The sequence below is a fragment of the Mustela putorius genome, unplaced genomic scaffold (genome assembly GCF_011764305.1).
Source record: "Mustela putorius furo isolate JIRA1106 unplaced genomic scaffold, ASM1176430v1.1 tig00000695_pilon_pilon_pilon, whole genome shotgun sequence".
Lineage (NCBI taxonomy): Eukaryota > Metazoa > Chordata > Mammalia > Carnivora > Mustelidae > Mustela > Mustela putorius.
In genome coordinates, this window is record NW_025421447.1 from 8,665,766 (window position 1) to 8,683,704 (window position 17,939).

Sequence of the window (17,939 nt, forward strand, 5' to 3'; positions counted from 1 at the left end):
CACAGTCTCTACCTATATACATTCAATGAGGTGACAAACCATAGAAAAGAACCCACATACTGTGGAGGGCAGAACCCACAGTGCACAGACCCCTCTGCTCCAGGTGAAGAAATGGCCCAGTGGACCTCAGCACGCCTCTCTGAGTTGGGCTTATTCTGGCAAAATTCCCGTTAACCTCTTCAAATATGCTTGGTTCAACACAACACGAAATGCCCTGGAACCATCGTTTGTTAGATGGCTACTCGACTAGAGCCCCAAACATGAAGAGGTAAGCTGATTTCCCCTTATTCTGTGACAGTACAAATACCATTTAACATAATCAGATTCAGTGATTTTATTTGAAACATTCAGGGGGTTTGTGTCCTCCCTCCCCCCCAGAAATGATGTGTTTCCTAAAAACATAAATACTTTAAAAAAAATGAATCTAAGTTAAGACATATTTAGGTTTGTTATAATTTGGCAGTTTATTTTTTTTTCAAAAACCCAAATTATGAGCCTCAGTAATATGTTAGCTTAAAAATACAAGATAAATTTATATAATTTTATAACTGAACACATCAGGAAACATGCAGAACCCCACTGCTTCACACAAAACTTGCACATTTAGCAATGTTTATTTTTAGAAACAAAAGTGCCTGGTAATTTAAGCATAACAGATCCAACATTTGTTCTACTTAATTGTGATAAGATGTCATTTCATTCGACTGTTCTCATGTTGTTGTATCATTTGGTTATCCTTCCAAATGGATTCTACTCTAGGTGGAAATTAGTAAATTGCAAAGAAAATACATATTTAAAGTAACACAAAACGAATTATTTACATTTAAATTTGTGCCTTCTTCATTAAAATAAAAGAGAAAGTATGGGATAGTCACACATACTATCAATTTGTGTGTGTTCCTTAAGGGAAACATTTTCTGGACTCCTCTGTCAACAAACTTGTGGGTAACACTTTTCATACCCTTTGTAGTTAGAACCTTGCTTTCCCCTTTCTTCAGATTCTTTTACCCTTAGGGCTCACATGTTCCCTCTTTATTGGTTACCCTTATTAAACACACTGTCAGAAAAGCTTGAGGTTCTGATTTATACTACAGTGTCAATGGTTGATACCTTCCGTAAGTGCAATCTTACTTGAAGACGCTGGCATTTTACCAAGAATCAGTACCTGAAGCCAAAGTTGTTTAATAAAGGGTAAGATGGTGGGTAGAAGGTTTACCTGGACCACAGCCTTCTGAAGTCCACCCCCGAGATGTTTACTGTGGACCCTAGTGCCTGGTTTGCCTGCCTGTGCGGATCTGGTAGCCACAAGCACTGCCTAGCACATGGACACTTTGCCTGGCACACTGGGCAGCAGGTGCTCAGATTCACTCACGAGGGCATGCCCAGCAGGGCTGGGAGTAGCTTCTGTTTCCTGAACACTTGCCGAAGCCTTGGGTTCCGGGAAGTTGTGTTGAGAATGCCGACTGCCCTTCTGTACCCTCTGCTTCTCTATGAACTCCAGGCGGGCTGCTGTGTATCTGTTCATGGCCATGACCGACACAGCCATGCAGAGGGCAAAGGAACCCCACGCGAGGCTGTCAACAAAAGCCACAGTTAAGAAGGAGTATAGGGCTATGATACCAGAGCTTCCTGCTGGGGGTCAGTCTGGTGAAAAACCAGCTCCTCGTCCCATTCAATTTGGACCTGGACTTTGGATCACAAGTTTCAGAAACCAACCAATAGTGTTATTGTAGCCCAGTGGTTAAGAGAACGGCTCTGGGGTCATCGTGCGAAGCTCGCACTGTGGATGTGCACCTATCTCTTATGAGCTCTGTGTCCTTGAGCTGGGGGCTTCATCTCTATGTATCAGGTTCTCATCTGCAAAACTTGAGTAATAGTAACCCCACAGGTAGGGTAGTTGTGAGGATATTAAGGAACTAATGCTGGGAAATACTGGGAATACTGTGTATCCGCCAACATACAGTGTTGCTTTTTGTTGTGATGGTAGTCGGCTCTAACCCAAGACAGGTCATTAGTGTTGTTACTTTCTATCCCTACCCCCCAGAAGCCTGTTGCATTCTGAGATGATGGTCTATACTTCTCACCTTCTATAGAACCCAGCAGAATGTTTACTGAGAAAGAACCTCTGCCAACTGGCATTTGTGTGATTTCAGGGGGTGAAATTCCCAGGTAGAATAGAGTCTCCTTATCCAATGACCTACAAAGAAACCTACCCATAACTGAGTTCCAAACCCACTCCAGAGTTTTCAATCATCCTTAAATATGACTTGACATTAAGAATACCAACATCTAGGGGAAAGGCCCAACAGTAAACAGGAAAAAAAAAATGGGGCAGGGAGAATCCCAAGAAAAGAGATAGCGCAAGAAACAGAAGAAAATAGCAACCAGCAGAAAACCCTTTGATCACTATCTATAGAGAGATACAAGAAGACACTGCATGAACAAGGCAAGATCAAGATATGGGAAAAAAGAACAACCAGAAAAGAAGAAAGACCTTTTAGACATTCAAGTAAGATCCAAAATAAGACTTCAATAGGAAGGTTGGATGACAAAGAGAGGAAATTTTTCAGGAAGGATTACAAAAGGAAGGAGCTAGAAAATATGAGGGATACAATGACATCTAGGCAATTAATCTGAGTTTTGATATCTAACTAACAAAAGGTTTCTAAAAAGAGAACAGAATGCTAAGGAATGGAAAGAATCAATGGAATAATACCAGAAAATTCCCCAGAATCCTAGGACATGAATATTCAGTTTGAAGTTCTGACATATCAAGCACAGGAAAGAAGAATGAATGAGTGAATGATAGGAGATTTCTCCACCAAGTACATTATCCTAACATTTCTGAACACCAGTAATAAAAAGTAGAAAACACCAGCTTATCTGTAACAGCATGAATCAAAATACTGTGGAACTCTTCCCAGAAGCAAAAAATACTAGAAGGCAATGGAACCACATCTTCACATTTTTCAGGGAAAATGATTTTCAACAAAGAGTTCTATACTCTGCCAAACTTTCAAACGCATCTGGAGCATCGAATAAGTACCTTTCCAAATAAGCAAGAAATAAAATAATTTCTCCATCATTGAACCCTTTCATAGAGAGCTACTAGGGGATGTGCTCCCATAAAACGTGAATGCAAACTAAGGAAGTTAATGATATGGGGCCTGGGAAACAGCTCTCCAGGACAAAGGAGTAGCAAAGGAAGTGTCATATGGCATGCCTCTGAACAGCCATCCCAAGTAGAGAGGAAGATGGGGGTTCTGATGGGGCTGGAAGAGTGGGAGAGACAGAACTGAGAGATTGCTATGTTTATGCTATTTGACTTTTTTTATGGTTTTATTTTTAAGCAATCTCTGCACCTAAGGTGGGGCTCAAATTCACAACCCTGAGATCAAGAGTTGCATGCTCTACCAGTTGAGCCATCCAGGTGCCCCTGTGTAATACTATTTGATTTTTAAAAACTATTTGCCTCTCTTTCTTTGATTAAGAGTTAAGATATTACAAGTAACTGGAAATGAAACAAAATGATATTGGAAACAAACAGAATCCTACAGATTCCTTTGATGTTTGAATTGTGGGCCAGCCTGACATCGATCTGAGCTCTAGTGCAGCTAGGTTCCCCACTGTGGGCAGCACCAATGATGTCACCTCAGACACACTGACACCTGTTTGGGAGGAGGAACTAAAGTGGCACACAGTGGAGGGAATGGTGTGATGCTACAAAGAGATGTTTGTAAAAAAAAAAAAAATAAGCTTTTTTTAGGCTGGAACACAAACTAAGATGGGTACAAAATCTAATACATCATATGGGTAACAGTGTCACAGGCGTGTTCACCAAACCCTAGAATGGTGGGATGAGGGAATGAACCAAGAATGTGTTATTTGTTTTACAAAGAGAAAAGTAACATAAGAGATTGTTATACAGGATGAAAATGTACGTGTGTGTGTGTGTGTGTGTGTGAGTGTGTGATGTGTGTGTGTGTGTATAAAGCCACAGCTGTGCTTTGGAAACCCATATCAAAAAGGACCCCTGTGGGGCGCTTGGGTGGCTCAGTGGGTTAAGCCTCTGCCTTCGGCTCAGGTCATGGTCTCAGGGTCCTGGGATCGAGCCCCGCGTCAGGCTCTCTACTCAGCAGGGAGCCTGCTTCCCTTCCTCTCTCTCTCTCTCTCTGCCTACCTCTCTGCCTACTTGTGATCTCTGTCTGTCAAATAAATAAATAAAATCTTAAAAAAAAAAAAAAAAAGGACCCCTGTGATCTTCAATGGCATGGCTGAGTCTTCCCATTAAGAGACAGAACTTTTATGTCCTGTCTTTCTCTGTCCATTAGAAACTGGGGCCAGATCTCCCATCACTGAAGTATTTACTAGGCATTATTACTCAGGACTTTTCCCCTAAGCCGTGTTTAAGAAAGCAATAACATCAGTGTCTCTGTTGCCTTAAGGCCTTGACTCTGGGTCAAAGGTTTCACAAACCTAATCTCTTTAAATGCCTATGAACACATAAGAGAGGTATCACCCCTTCACAGGGGAGACAGCAGGGCTACAGGATGGTTAAGAAAGTCATCCAAAGTCAGATGGCGGAACGATGGCCATGGTCGGTAGTCTCACAAATTTACCTGTGTGCATTCTCACCAGCCCATCAGGACCCGAGCACCATCGCCAGAACTCACCAATAAGACCAGCCATAGTCCCACGTCTGAGGCTTCCAATCTTCTGGTCCGAGGTTCACCGTGATTTGGAAAATGGTTGTGTACATCATGTGGGCCACCATACCGAGGAGCCCTGCATAAGGAGAGCTCTGTGAGCCTGAGTTAGGAACAGAGTTTCTCTAACTTATGTGAGTTGGATGAAAGAAAGCCAGTAGCATCCTCCTCAAGTCCTTTCAAGCCTCCTTCATGTTGCACGCACACACTACTAAGTCCTTATTGACATGAATTCACACAGTGGCCATGTCATTCCTCCCATGACCAACTCTCCCCAGTCTATCATGCCCCTGTCTCCCTATGCTCAGAGGCTCTGAAGTTCCATTCTCTCTTTCCCAGCACTGAAGAGGGATCCTTGAGCTACACTGGGTCTGAATCCACATTCTACAGTGTTTCGTCATGTTATTCTTTTCCATGTGGATGATTTGCTAATGCTTCAACACTGGGATACTCTGAAACAAACAAACAAACAAAAAACCAAGAATGTTCTGGCCACACTAGACTCATGTGGTAGTAATCAGGAGGAACAGAAATCAGCTGCCAATGGGATTTTCTTTCCTTTGTGTCTTGGCCTTTTTGTCTGGAGACCCCCTAAAGACTTTTTCCCCCATAGGTTTGGTACGATATGTTGAGGATCTGAATGCACATGTTTATTTTTCCAGATACTTGGAGTCTGGTCTTCTGTTCAAGAACGCTTTCTTGAATTTTGCTTTTAAACCCTAGTGTTTTGTTGTTTTGTCTTTCTTCTGCAGGGACTCTAATTCCACATATGGTGTTACAATTTAATAAATGTATGGCAAACGGCAGCCAGTTAGAGATCATCTTCAGGGGCCCAAACAGAAATAGATTTAATTGGTGGGGGTGATTATTTATGTTAATAGGGTTGGCTAAAGTCCTTGCGATGTGAATCCTCAAACATTCTATCTGACATAGTGCTTACAGTCAAAGTGAAACAGACACCCAGAAAGAAGACTCTTCTCATGATGTTGGGGTCCCTTGGGAATTTCAGGACCTGGGGAAGAGTCTTCAAGAGTCCATGGCCTGCCTCTTTGCTATGTAGATCCAGAAACTGGATTTTATCATCCTATTCACTGATGATAAGGCTTGAGAAAGACACCTGACACTTAACCAAGCACAGAAGCAAGTTCCCCACTGGACTGATACACTATTAACAGAGCTTATCAGGACAGAGAAGGGAAGGAAGTCATTTGTTCGGGGTTCTTTCTTGATGGAAAGGCCAACTCAGGAGACCAAATGAAGTTGCTCTAAAAGTTGCTTGGAGGACAGAGAGGACCCCTACCCCCCCCAAAAGGGAGTTTTTCATTCTTATAGGTACACCCAACTTGGATGATGATTTTTAGCAAGTGACCATTTCTTGCATTCTTACTACATACTAGGTGCATTCTTACCCAGTTATCACCATAGTCTTTTGAGAGAGCTGGCTCAGAGAGGTTGAGTGACTTGCCTGGGGTCACACAGCCTCTAGGTTGCAGAGATATGAACCCAGTCAGGATTTCATGCATAACCACCCAACTAAATTAGGCAATTTCTGTTCTCAGAGCCAATATATCTTCTTCCCAAAGTTGTGATAAAGACGCAGTTAAGACATCTTATTCTCTATCCCTCTGCCTACCCCCTTTCTTTTCATCCGCCACCCAAAGCATCATTGCTTTCCCCGCAATGGGGTTCACTCAGTGACTTCTCTGGCAGACCAGCCCGCTGTTCTGCTGAACTGCCCATCAACAGAAAACTGCCCTGCACTTTGGCTGAAGCTCTGTCCCTCCCTCTGTCCCTCCCACTGGGGCAGGCTGTGGGGAGTCAGCCTGTCTGACTACTGCTGCGGGCCAGTACCTGCCAGAACCATGAGAATGGCCACAGACGCGTCCACCTTGAGCCAGTGGAACACAGGGCTATGAGAACTCACTCTGGACCCCAGGAGGATGGCACTTGTCAACAACAGAAGGATATTCAGGATCTCGGCCCCGATGGACAACCACAGAACACCTGCAAAAAGGTGAGGACGACAGAGATGCTGAGCGCTGAAAATTCAGAAGTACCACCATGTGCAGCCCTTTGGTTTAGTTCACTTCTGAAATAAAAAATAAAAAACAGACGCCAAGGGTGGGGGGAACCAAACCCACAGCCATGTCTGTTGAATCTGGAAAGTTGGCAGTGATAGAGGACTCCTTGGAGTTGAGGGAGGATTGTGTAAATATTATCCTCTGCTGGGAGAGAAGAAAAATTGAGTAAGGGTCTGATGAGAAGACCCAAGAGATGCTGGGGGTCTTTATTCCCCAGCTCAAAAGCTAAGGCGTTGTTTGATTTCACCAGAAGATGTTACCTTTGCCTTTTTAAAGAAGATACACACACTTAAACAAGAAGGTAGAGACATCAGAGAGTAAGAGCTCTGGTTAGAGATCCTCAAGCCTTCTTTGTTTCGATGTGAGCCAACCGTCTGTTCTCTGGAGGGGACCCCGCCTGCGGCTCCAAGGAACTGTGTTAGAGGTGAAGGCCAGTGGATCGCGGGAGGGGACAGGGTGGCAAGCTCATGTTCCTGGAAGTCCCCCAGAAGAGCCCGCTAGGTGCTGGGCACCCAGGAAGGGATGAAACAGGTATGATTCATGCCTTCACAAAACCTTTATTCCAGCTGGGGAAACAGATACTGAGAACGTCCTTGTGAATGTGATGAGAATTACAGAGACAAAGTGCTTGAGACAGCGGTCAGAGCTCGTCTCTTCCCAGCCCTGTGTCTACCACACATTGGTGGTTTGCAGTGAAACACAATAGGAGTGTTCCTACTGTGGGAAACGGCAAACACTACCCGTCGGGGCTTCCGGTCCCTCCCTGCGGGCAAAATTGGAGGCTGGACATTTTCCAGCACCATTGACTATAGGGCACGCAGAGAGAGCCTGCCATTCTAGCTGTTGGATTTGACTCCGTGGGAAAAATCCTAAATCACTCTCTCGCCTTTTCTCCCGTCCCCACAAAAACAGTAAAAGTTATCCCAGTTGTGGGGCGTGCTGGTGGACAGAACATGAGTAAGGTGTTTACCTTGTTCTTCAGCTGGTATTATACTCTGGAAACTCCTACACTTTTCACCTAGAACACAAAGAGAATTTAGTCCTAAGTAGGAGAAGCCAAGACAATTAGCGACTGACTGGGTTTCTAGCACCTTCAGTCAATGCCGGGTCATTCTGAATGAGGATTGGGGGGAATGTGGCAGATTGTTTTCTTGTGGGTGTGCTGCCTCCGCACCCACCCCATGGGAGCATGATCTGATCTCATCCCCACCTATCCCATCCCGGTGAGTCCGGGCTTGGCCATATGACTTTCTTTAGCCAGTGCATTGCCAGCTGCCATGGGATGGGTTACTTCTGCTTAGAAGCTTTAAGAGCCAATGGACTGCCCACTGGTTCACATTCCCCTGACGGATGGCGTCTCCATCAGCCTGGGTCCCTGAATGGTTGTGGGGAAGACTCACCCCTTGCCCACTTGAAAATTCCACACAGAATGAACTAGAAGCGAATTTGCCTTAAACCACTGGGGACTTGGGGGTTGTTCGTTACCGCGGCACAATCCAGCCCATCTGGACTGATACTGCCAGCCTTAGACCCGGGATTCCCAACTTCCCCAACAGCATCCCCTATGTTCGAGTCTCAGATAGTTTGTTTCCAGTTAGAGGGAAGGTAACAACATTGGTAATGATATCTAGAAATGAGTTAAAGCAGGGCGCCTGGGTGGATCAGTTCGGTTGTGCGTCCAACTCTTGATTTCAGCACAGGTCACGATCTCAGGGTCTTGAGATCAAGCCCCGTGTTGGGTTCTGGGCTGAGCATCGAGCCTGCTTGGGATTCTCTCTCTTCCTTTCCTTTTGCCCCTCCCCCTGCTTGTGTGCGCTCTCTCTCTCTCTCAAATAAATAAATCTTGAAAAGAACTAGAGCAGATTTGTATCTGTTACTCAGTGACCTCGCCATTTGCATTCCATTGTACTTTCTGGAGTGTGGAAAGACAGTGTGTGCACCAGAGACCAGAGAGAATCCCGCCCCCACCCCCCAGGCTTACTTCATGTTCTGGAAAGATGGGCTTTGCTTAGGAGTATTATCAGCCATGGCAGGTGTCCAGATGCCCGCACAATCACCTGCTTCTTCCCCACAGAGTTGGAGTGGCTCCAAGGACCCCAGAGGGTAAGTGACAGGTACAGGGCAGCTTAAGCAGAGGCAGTTTGAGCATTAGGGCTCAGTCTGCAGGGACCCAGATTGGGGCTGTCCCACTACAGCATGGATTTAATGCATTCTGTGGACACAGGGAACATGCAGGGGGATGTGGAGAGACCTAAGACCCAGAGCTGCTCCCTGTCTGGGCTGTTAGAAACTAAAACGGGGTAACATGGGGCACCAATCATTAACTCTTCAAAGAATAGCTTTCTCATCCCTAAAACAGGTTCAGTAGTCCCTGCAGTAGCCTCGCTTTGAGGATTTGATGACATCATAAACGGGAAAGTCGCTCTCAGCTCCTACTCACTGCAATTCCACTGTAATAAAATGAGTTCTGCTGGGCCCTTTTTGCACGGGACTAGCACACATCATGATGAATTATAATAGACCCTAAGTACTCTGAGGGTCAGTGTTGTTATGCCCCAATAATGGGTCCGTGATTAAAGGAGCGATACTGATACAAAGCGAAGGTCAAGCTAAGCCTTATTTTGCACCAAGCATCAAGAATCTAACTGAACGTTCGGGGCCACACCTCTTATAAGAGAGGGCGACCCTTCTCTGTTTCACAGACTAGTTTTAAGGGCAAAGGCCATGCGGTCGGGCCTGGCCACGCACAGGTGGCCAATGACATTGTAACACACACAGGAAACTCCAGGCTAGGTGACCAACTGAGTTACAATTTACCCTAGTAGACATTTGAACCAGCCTATTACACCTTGATTGGGATTGGTGCCCAAAAGGGCTCCCAGAGGACGGGGCCCATACTCCTTGGTAACCAAGGTGACAGTATGCATCCCCCCCCGCCGCTGATCAATGTCTCCACCTGGCCTGACCCACCTTTGTATCTGGGCTTTGTTACCTGTAAATCCTCTGGGGGAAGGGGAGCAGGGATAGTTTCTAAATAGGTCCTTACAAGGGTCACATCACCAACTTTTGCTGGAAAGGTTCGGGGACAGAAATAAGCTCAGGGGAGCATCTTTTGACTGTGGAAATTATTTCTCTTTTGTTGGAGAGAAAATGCCAGGTAACTCCTGTTGGGCTGGCAGGAAGGGCTACTTAAGATGGCGAAAGTTCCCACCACAAGACCTGAGCTCGGACAGGAGAACAAAGGCCCACGCAGGAATCTGAGACCCTCCTGCCTCCGGCTCCTGTGGACCAATGGGACCCCGACAAGCAGGAGAAATATCCAAATAAGGGAAACTTGCCAGAAGACCCCTGAGCTCCCCTTGAGACCCCTTAAAAGCCCCCTCCTCCCTGCCTTGGGCGCGACTTCCGCCACTCTGCTTTCCAGAGTCGTGGACCCTCGCCCGAGGGGGCCCACCTCCTCCCGGCGCAACTTTCCTGGCTCCCCTTCTCCTGAGCCCTGAAACTTTGCCGGAGAGTGTTTTTAATAAATCTTGCCTTGCACCCACTTTGCCTGGTGTTGTGTTTATCTCGCCGGAAAAAACTTTACAACTCCCTGATTCAAGAACCTATAGCGGCTCCCTATTCCTCCAGCACTGAGTCAAAGTCTCTCTTCTTGTATGGCTAGCCTCCTCTCCCTATCCTCCCAACACAGAGACCTTCCCTTGGCTACACCTTCCATGGAGTGAGGCTCACTGGGGAAGGACCGGATGCAGGAGCAGTTCACACCCTTGACAGCGCCGGTCCAAAAGATGATAATCCTTAAGATTTGCCATACTTTTCCTCATGAAACTCCAAGTTCCCTGGGGCCTCATTGCTTTGCACATCTGCAGGGCTCCTCTACGGGGCTATCAGAGGAAGACAAACGAAGCCTGGGTTTATGCTAGAGGCTTTTATTTGGTTGAGCTGCCCTGCTGGGATACTTTCTGAAGAACAGACATGCAGAAGGACTTCACCTGTCACAGAACCATTCACAACCAGCGGCCTGAGGTTGGGGGTGGGGGAGGATATTTGCACAGCCTGAGGGTGAGGATGACAGCCTCGGGGACCCATTGGCCAATCTAAAGCCAGTGTGACCTCTTCAGCCACGTTTTAATTAAGCCAGTTTTAATTCAGCCAGTTTTTAATTAAGCCAACTTTGCACTGAGGCAAGGAGTCTGTTTTTCTTGCAGATTCTCTGATGTGGGGGCAGCCAGCGGCTGTGATGTTTCGGTCAGAGCTGCCAAAATTTGTTCGCATCCCCCTGGTTCTTCCAAAAAGCACCCCCTGCCAACTTAGGGGGGATGTCTCTACACCACGTGCTGCTTTCAGAGAAACATTGTATCGAAACTTCACTGTCTTCATCTGTGAAATGGGTGCTCCAATTTCACAATTGTGCAAGGATTCTGTGAAATCCCTGACACTTTTCTTTTTTTGGAGTGATTCGTTATCCGTCAGGGTGAGTACACATTGCCTTTGACAGATCTGGAGACCAGGCTCAGACAGGTTGGTAGAGTCAGAATCAGGAACTGGGTTCTCCCACCAGACGCTCGTATTTTTCTGTATTATCACTTTCTTTCTTTCTTTCTTTCTTTCTTTCTTTCTTTCTTTTTTTCCCCACCTGCTGTCTTTCTACATAATGCACGGATCACTGATCATCTCTGTGGCCTTCCCAATAGGCCTGCCCTTTGTCACAGGAATAAAGAGGGGACCAGGTACAGAGCCAGGGGTGGGGCAAAGAGAAGGTGAGGGCCAGCCAAGAAGATTAGGGGAATTCACCGTAGCTCTGAAGGCTGAGGTCAGCCAGGGAAAGGAGTCAGGTCACAGTGACCCCTCGATTAATCTGAATCCCCAGAAATGGTGTTCCTTTTGAATGAGGCCAGCAGGATTAAAAGGAAAAATCTTCATAAATCCCACAAAAGCCAGAGAGGCGGGTGTTACATAGCTGGGCGGCGAGGGCTTCTCCAGCCAAGTGGGGCAACGAGCCAGCTTGGGACACAGCGGCCAGGTCCCCAGCGCTGGGTTCTCGCATCCCCGTCCGCTCGCCCTCCACTCCTGCCCCACACCGGGTGCCTGGGCCCCTCCGTCCTTGACCCTTTGTGGGGTTTAGCAGAACAGTGAAGATCTGGAACCCAGCACATTTTGTTGACTCATTGCCTCGCCTAAGGAAAAGAGCGCAATGTAAGTGCCGTCCGGCCACGAGTTTTCATTTTGGACCCTGGAATCAGAGGCACTGCCCCCGCCTTGAAAGGCACTAGGGTGACAGGAGTGGGAATAGGAAGAGGTGGCTTGAGCCAGGGATGTCCGCAAATCACACTCCAGGCCAGAGCTCCCCTGGAGGTCAGCTTTTGCGGGGACAGAGAGGAAGCTGATTTAGAAGGAAAACATCCAGGAGGCCTCACGGTGCTGCAGCAGCGCTGGGGGTGGTTGTCCTGCCCTGAGGCCTCTTTCCTGGGCTTTTTTGGATCAAGGGCACCCTCTCCAGGCTGGAGTGCTTACTGGCAGATCTCCCGAGCAGTCTGAGCCATTTGGGTGCCTTCCCATTCACCTCTAGCTATAATCCTTTTCTTTCATGTCCCCCGAATCTCCCAGGCACTTGTGATAAATTACACTTAAGAGCAGATGTTTGTGTGAAGTGAGCTTTAACGGGGGGCCCCAGGCCATATTCTGCGGCAGACGTGCTTTCCCGGGCCAATGCAGTGTTTTCAAGATAACTTTTTTTTTTTTAAAAGATTATTTATTTGTTTGAGAGAGAGAGGAGAGATTGAGCAGCGGGGAGGGGCAGAGGGAGAGATCTGAAGCAGACTCTCTGCGGGGCATGGAACCCCATGGGGGCCTCCATCCCATGACTACAAGATCATGACCTGAGCTGAAACCAAGAGTCCAGGGTTTAGCCGACTGAACCACCCAAGTGCCCCTTCAAGATATTTTTAAAATTGGGAGTTCTCACGTGGAAATCTAAATATCTTACTTTCCATGAAAAATCAAAGGATCTGACAATACCGAGCGCTTAAGTCCACGAGGCCGTAACGCTGAGCAGAGCCAGGGACTGCCTCCTTTAGCTGGGGGTGAGGTTCAAGGTCATTACCATTCCTTGCTCCCCTTGCTCCGTTCGCTTCTGTTACCACCTTCTGTGGGCACTGGTTTTTGACCTGGGATGAATATCTTTTGTTTCGTTCTTTTGTAGGTTTGCTATGAATTTAGTTATTATTCAATAAAAACTTAATTCCAAACTTTCTGGTCTGAGGTCATCTTGTAACATGTGAAGGTGATCAAGTTTCTCTTGAGGGAGGGAAAAAAAAAAAAAAAAAGGTGTTCTGGAGAAGACATCCTCTTCTTGGTTCTTATAAAGTAATGACCATATTTAAAGATTGTGGTTTACCCGGTTTACCTAATTAGGTTTACCTAATATAATGAAGTTGTATGAATGCATTGGTGTCCATCAATCCAAAAAACCTCTGCTCACATTTTAATATGTTTCCTAATAGGAAATAGGTTTTTTGGATCGATGGACACCAATGCATTTAGTCGCAATTATAAGACAATTGTCCTTTATTTAAGTTTTGGGCTTTGGGTCGGGGAGGGGGGAAATAGGGAGTTTGGGTTAAGAAGTCTGACCTCTGTGTCTTGCTTTACTAGTATCTAATTGCTCAGTCTTCAAAGGGGGTGGGGGGCACTTCTGTCTCGAGAAGTCAGTTTTCCCACCTGTAAAAGGCATCTGTTGTTTTAGGTAAGACTTTCACAAGGAACGTTCCTCCAAACAGACTCTTTTTCCTGTGGTTGACTAACTTCGGGAAGCCCTGGGATATGTAATAAACAGTGAACAGTCTTCTTCATTGTGGTGCCTCTTAGAAATTTTAACATGTTAACGTGCATTGTGAATTTTCAAGAAGAGAGTATAAGATGCAACATTTTTCAATTTGTTTTGAAAATCAAAACTCTTTCTATTTAATTTCACAAAAAGCATCTCAAAACGCATCTCGGGGCGGGGCAGGGGTCATCCTCTTTGAGAAAACCCAACGAGGTGCTTGTTAAAGTCTCTTTTTGGCATGACATCAAGTATATAAGATGTGCATAAACCCAAAAATGACTCTTCATTTCTACTTGGCTTTGTGCATGAATCACTGAGAACCTCAAATATATTTTAATTTAAATCTATTTAAATCTAAATTAAATTTAAATCTTTTAATTCTATTCAAATAAACCCATAACTTAAATTAAAATTTATAAAATTAAATTTAATTTAAATATATTTAAATATTTTAAAGCCTTTCAGGTGTGTGATCCACGAGAAGGCAGTGTGTGTGTGTGCACAGTAAACACTCAGCGGGTTGGCAGAAGTGCCACTGAGATTCCTGGTCTCTCGAGGAAGACTGAAAGACCCTCATGTAGCCGTTGGCTCCTGTTTTAGGTTGAGAAGGCCCCCCCTCCCCCAATCTGGTAATAACTTTTTAGCGGAAAGCTCAGAAACAATTTATATCATCTCTCTGCACAGTGTTTGTGTGACTATGTCAGGCATGTGCCGTATGCCGGTAGACAGTTTGCACCTGCTTCCACTCCTGCCTGAAGCCCGATGCTTTGACATCATTTAAGAGATGAGGCTTCCAGTCCCTGCAAAGCCCAGCCTTCCTCCGAGCCCAGCCCTTGTAGAGTCCTTTCTCTCAGCTCGCTGGTCACTGGGGAAGCAGGTCCTAATGTCTAATCTTCTAATTCCTGCCTTCAGGTTCACATTCTACTGTGGCCCAACTTGCCCTAGCATTACAATTAGTGATGCTTCTAATTTTCTTCAGTTAGGTTTTTTTTTTTTTTCCCAGGGAACATGGTCTTGCTCGGTTCCTTGTCCTGGAGTGACCCTGACTTTGTGTTGCAGGGGAGGAGAAGCTGCCTCAGGTGACACTGTAGAGGCACGTGAATTAAATTCTTCCATGATGAGGCCTCCCCTGCCACCCTGCCTTGTTTTCTCATGCAGATACCGGAAGTGTCCTGCCTCAGACCTTTGCCCATTCTGTCCTGTCTGCCTGGAATAACCTCAGCCCTAATCTCCATCTACTAAAATCACAGTCCTGCTTGGAGGTCTGGGCGCAGCGGCCACTTCCTTTATGAAGACTTCGCCATGCCCAGAGCTATAAGGAACTTTTTCGTCGTTTCTATTCCCATATCATAGGTCAGTCTTTGTGAAAACTATTGTCCTATTTTTCCTTGTTTTAGTTTCATCTCAGTTCTCACCACTCTGGCTCACTTACCTTTCTCTCCCTCCATTCCCCTAGCACATTCTTCCTGCACTTAACAAGGAAATGGCTTTTAGCAAATTCATTCTGTGCTGCTCTGAGTGCCCTTTTTCCAGAGGGCTTTGCTGTCCCCTGGGTCATGTTTCTCTGACTTTGGTGTGTGTCTTAATCACCAGGGGAGCTTATTAGAAATACAGATAACACCCGATGGAAAGGAGAGCCGAGGGGACTAAAAAGCAATGCTATGAGGATGAGAAAAGAAAAGGCAATTGGGAATTCTAGGAAAAACAAAAAGCTACACAGGAAATTTAATGTAATAATAGCACTTTTTTGATTCCATGATGAACAATATTTATATACTCCAAATAAATGATTGGTTTGTTGATTTATCTAAAACAGAAATGTAGGTACGTCAGGAAGAGGGCAGAATAGATGTGGGACGGGGGGGTACAAGAGATTTAGCTTCATCTATTATGACAGCAAGTCAATAAAGAAGATCTAACATGAAGACAGCACATATTTTTTGAAACATGGAAACAAATACCAGAAGAAACAACTTAGCTAAAAGGGGTTTCCCTGATGGGCGGGACTAGGTTATAAAAAAGCCAGAAGGCAGCAGGGGTCTGTTGATTTTTCTTATAAGCATTTCAAAATGATTTTATCTTTTATCTATGTGTAAATATTACCTTGGTTAAATATATTTTTTCAAAAAGGACTGTAGATTTCTAGACCCCCTCTAAGATCTACTGAATCAGAATCTCCAGGGGCTGGGCACCTGGGTGTGTATTAACTTCCTGGGCGATTGTCCTGCTCAGCAAACATTTGATAGCCAGTGTGATGCTTACACACAGCTATGGACTGAAGTAGGCATTCCTTAGATGGGGATTTGGAAGGGGAGTGCAAGTCTCCAAGCAACTCGTCTATGGGATTGGTGACCATATTTTTCAAACTGAAAATCGGAGACTGCCTTTGGTCCCCTCCAGAATGCAAGACCCTAAGCCTTCTGGGCCTGTTTGTGGGGTAGAGAGAGCAGGCTTATAGGAAGATAGCTGCACTCCCCAGAGGACGGGACAGGGAGGGGTTTCTGGCAGCCTTAGCTCGAGGCACTGTGGCAGGGTGTGCATCCCACTTAAAGCAAAGGCCATACACACGGACTGGGACATGAGGAAGGGTAAGACTTGGCATTGCCCTTCTGTGGCCCCCACTAAGGCAGGATGGAGAGGAGTAAGCACCATATCAGAGGGTTCCTCCTTGGATCCTTTTACTCAGACCTCAAGAATAAACCTAATGCTATGTTAGGTTTTAGAAAACTAAAACCTAACATTAGAAACTCCAGAGAAAGTAAAAAGCCATTAGAAAAGGCCATTAGAAACTCCAGAGAAAGTAAAAAGCTGGTCAAGAAATTTAACACGTTAAGCCCAAGATCAAAAGACAAATGGGGAGGGGGACCTCTCCTTTCCACCTTGAGGAGTATGCTTTCCTAGCAGGAAGGGAAGAGAATCCTGGCCCCAAGCATGGGCTTGGGTTTCTGGGCAGGATGCCTGACCCTGGGGAGTCCAAGTCCAAGTCCTCCTTTCTCAGTTCCTTGGGAGGTTTAAAAAAAAAAAAGAAAGAAAGAAAGAAAGAAAGAAGAAAGAAAGAAAGAAAGAAAGAAATTTCCGATATATAGGAGCTCCGAACACCAAAACTTCCTCTCTCTCTTCTCTCCCTCTCCCCCATTTCCCTCACCACCCCTCTGCCAAACCCACAGAAGCTCAAAAGATCAGAGCTGCATCATGGGGCTGAGAAAGGGGTCGGGCTTACCAGCCATGTGACCTGAAACTCTAAGCCTCAGTTTCCTCATTTGTGAGCCGAGGAAACGGTATCTACTCTGCAGGGTTATTTCGAGGGTTTCCAGAAACAAAGGTCTAACTTGTTAAGGATTCTCACTTCTGGTAGGTGCCCCACAGAGGCGGGGGGTCCCCTTCCCACCAATGATGATAAAAGTCAGTTTTTTAAGAGAACCTGCCATTCCAAGCCCCCCTTCGGAGTGCAAGGATGCAGTTTGGAGACGGACAGGGCCATCTGGGGTTCTCTAGGGACTGGGAGACAGTAGCGAAGGGTAAAAGCAAGTGTTTACCAACACACGGTTGGGGTGTTGCAGGCACGGTTGCAAGACAGTGCATGTAGTCAATCTTTATAATCACTCTTGGTCATGAGTACCACTCCCATTCCCATTTGACAGCTGAGAAAGCAAGCTCAGAGAGGTGAAGAGGTTGCCCAAGGATCCAGTCCAGCCATGCTGGGACTCAAAGCCAGACGGCCCGGCTCCAGAGCTTCTGCACCTGTCCCCAGCCCCGTCCCCCCGCAGCCGTGCTCACCTGTGCCGCCAAGGTTCTCCTCGCAGGACTGCCAGAGCCCCACGTGGAACCTGCACTGGATGAACTTGTCGTCCCCCGTCTCCCAAATGTACTGGACAACCTGGCTCCCGGTGTCCCTCCTGCCATCGCTGTCGTGGCCCCCGCTGAGGTGACTGCAGTGCGGCCCACCCGGCTGGTCCAGGCACAGAGGCTTTGCCACCTTCCGGGTCCCCTCGCACCAGTAGCTGCTGCCCACCGCGACGAGGGAGAAGGCCAGGGCGAGGCAGGTGGGGAGGAGGGTCAGTACCTGCTTCTGTCTGGCCCCGACCATGGCTGGAGGAGGTGTGCGGCGTCAGGCTGAGCAGCGGGCCCCCTCCTGCCTCCGCAGGCTTCCCGCCCCTCTCAGCCCTGCCATCTGGCACCCTGACGGGCTTCTCTCACATCCGCTGGGGGATCCTGGGTGCCCCCTCCCCCCAGCGTGTGGCCTCCACATGTGCACCTGTGGCCTGAGAAGCCGCAGGAGAAAGTCCAGAGGGGGACGGGTTCCCACGGACAGAGCTGGCCCTTCGG

The 17,939-nt window shown here is 46.6% G+C and overlaps 1 protein-coding gene across 1 annotated transcript; it reads right to left on the reverse strand.

Annotated features, from left to right (window-relative positions):
- Positions 1 to 439: 439 nt before the first annotated feature.
- On the reverse strand, positions 440 to 17,700 carry GSG1L2 (GSG1 like 2). Its single transcript, XM_045083386.1, has 5 exons — positions 17,391 to 17,700; positions 7,758 to 7,805; positions 6,558 to 6,710; positions 4,674 to 4,785; positions 440 to 1,574 (listed from the first exon to the last, which is right to left on the reverse strand). The coding sequence occupies exons 1-5, from the start codon at positions 17,698 to 17,700 to the stop codon at positions 1,316 to 1,318; spliced, it is 882 nt and encodes a 293-aa protein (XP_044939321.1). The 3' UTR covers positions 440 to 1,315.
- Between the last annotated feature and the right edge of the window lie 239 nt (positions 17,701 to 17,939).

Excerpts from the sequence above, each read along its gene's own strand:
- GSG1L2 (XM_045083386.1), bottom strand. The coding sequence starts at position 17,700 with ATGGTCGGGGCCAGACAGAAGCAGGTACTGACCCTCCTCCCCACCTGC. Across the intron at positions 6,711-7,757 it reads AATACCAGCTGAAGAACAAG|GTGTTCTGTGGTTGTCCATC; the intron begins GTAAACACCTTA and ends ACCTTTTTGCAG. Across the intron at positions 1,575-4,673 it reads GACTATGGCTGGTCTTATTG|CCTCGCGTGGGGTTCCTTTG; the intron begins GTGAGTTCTGGC and ends TTTTGTTGACAG.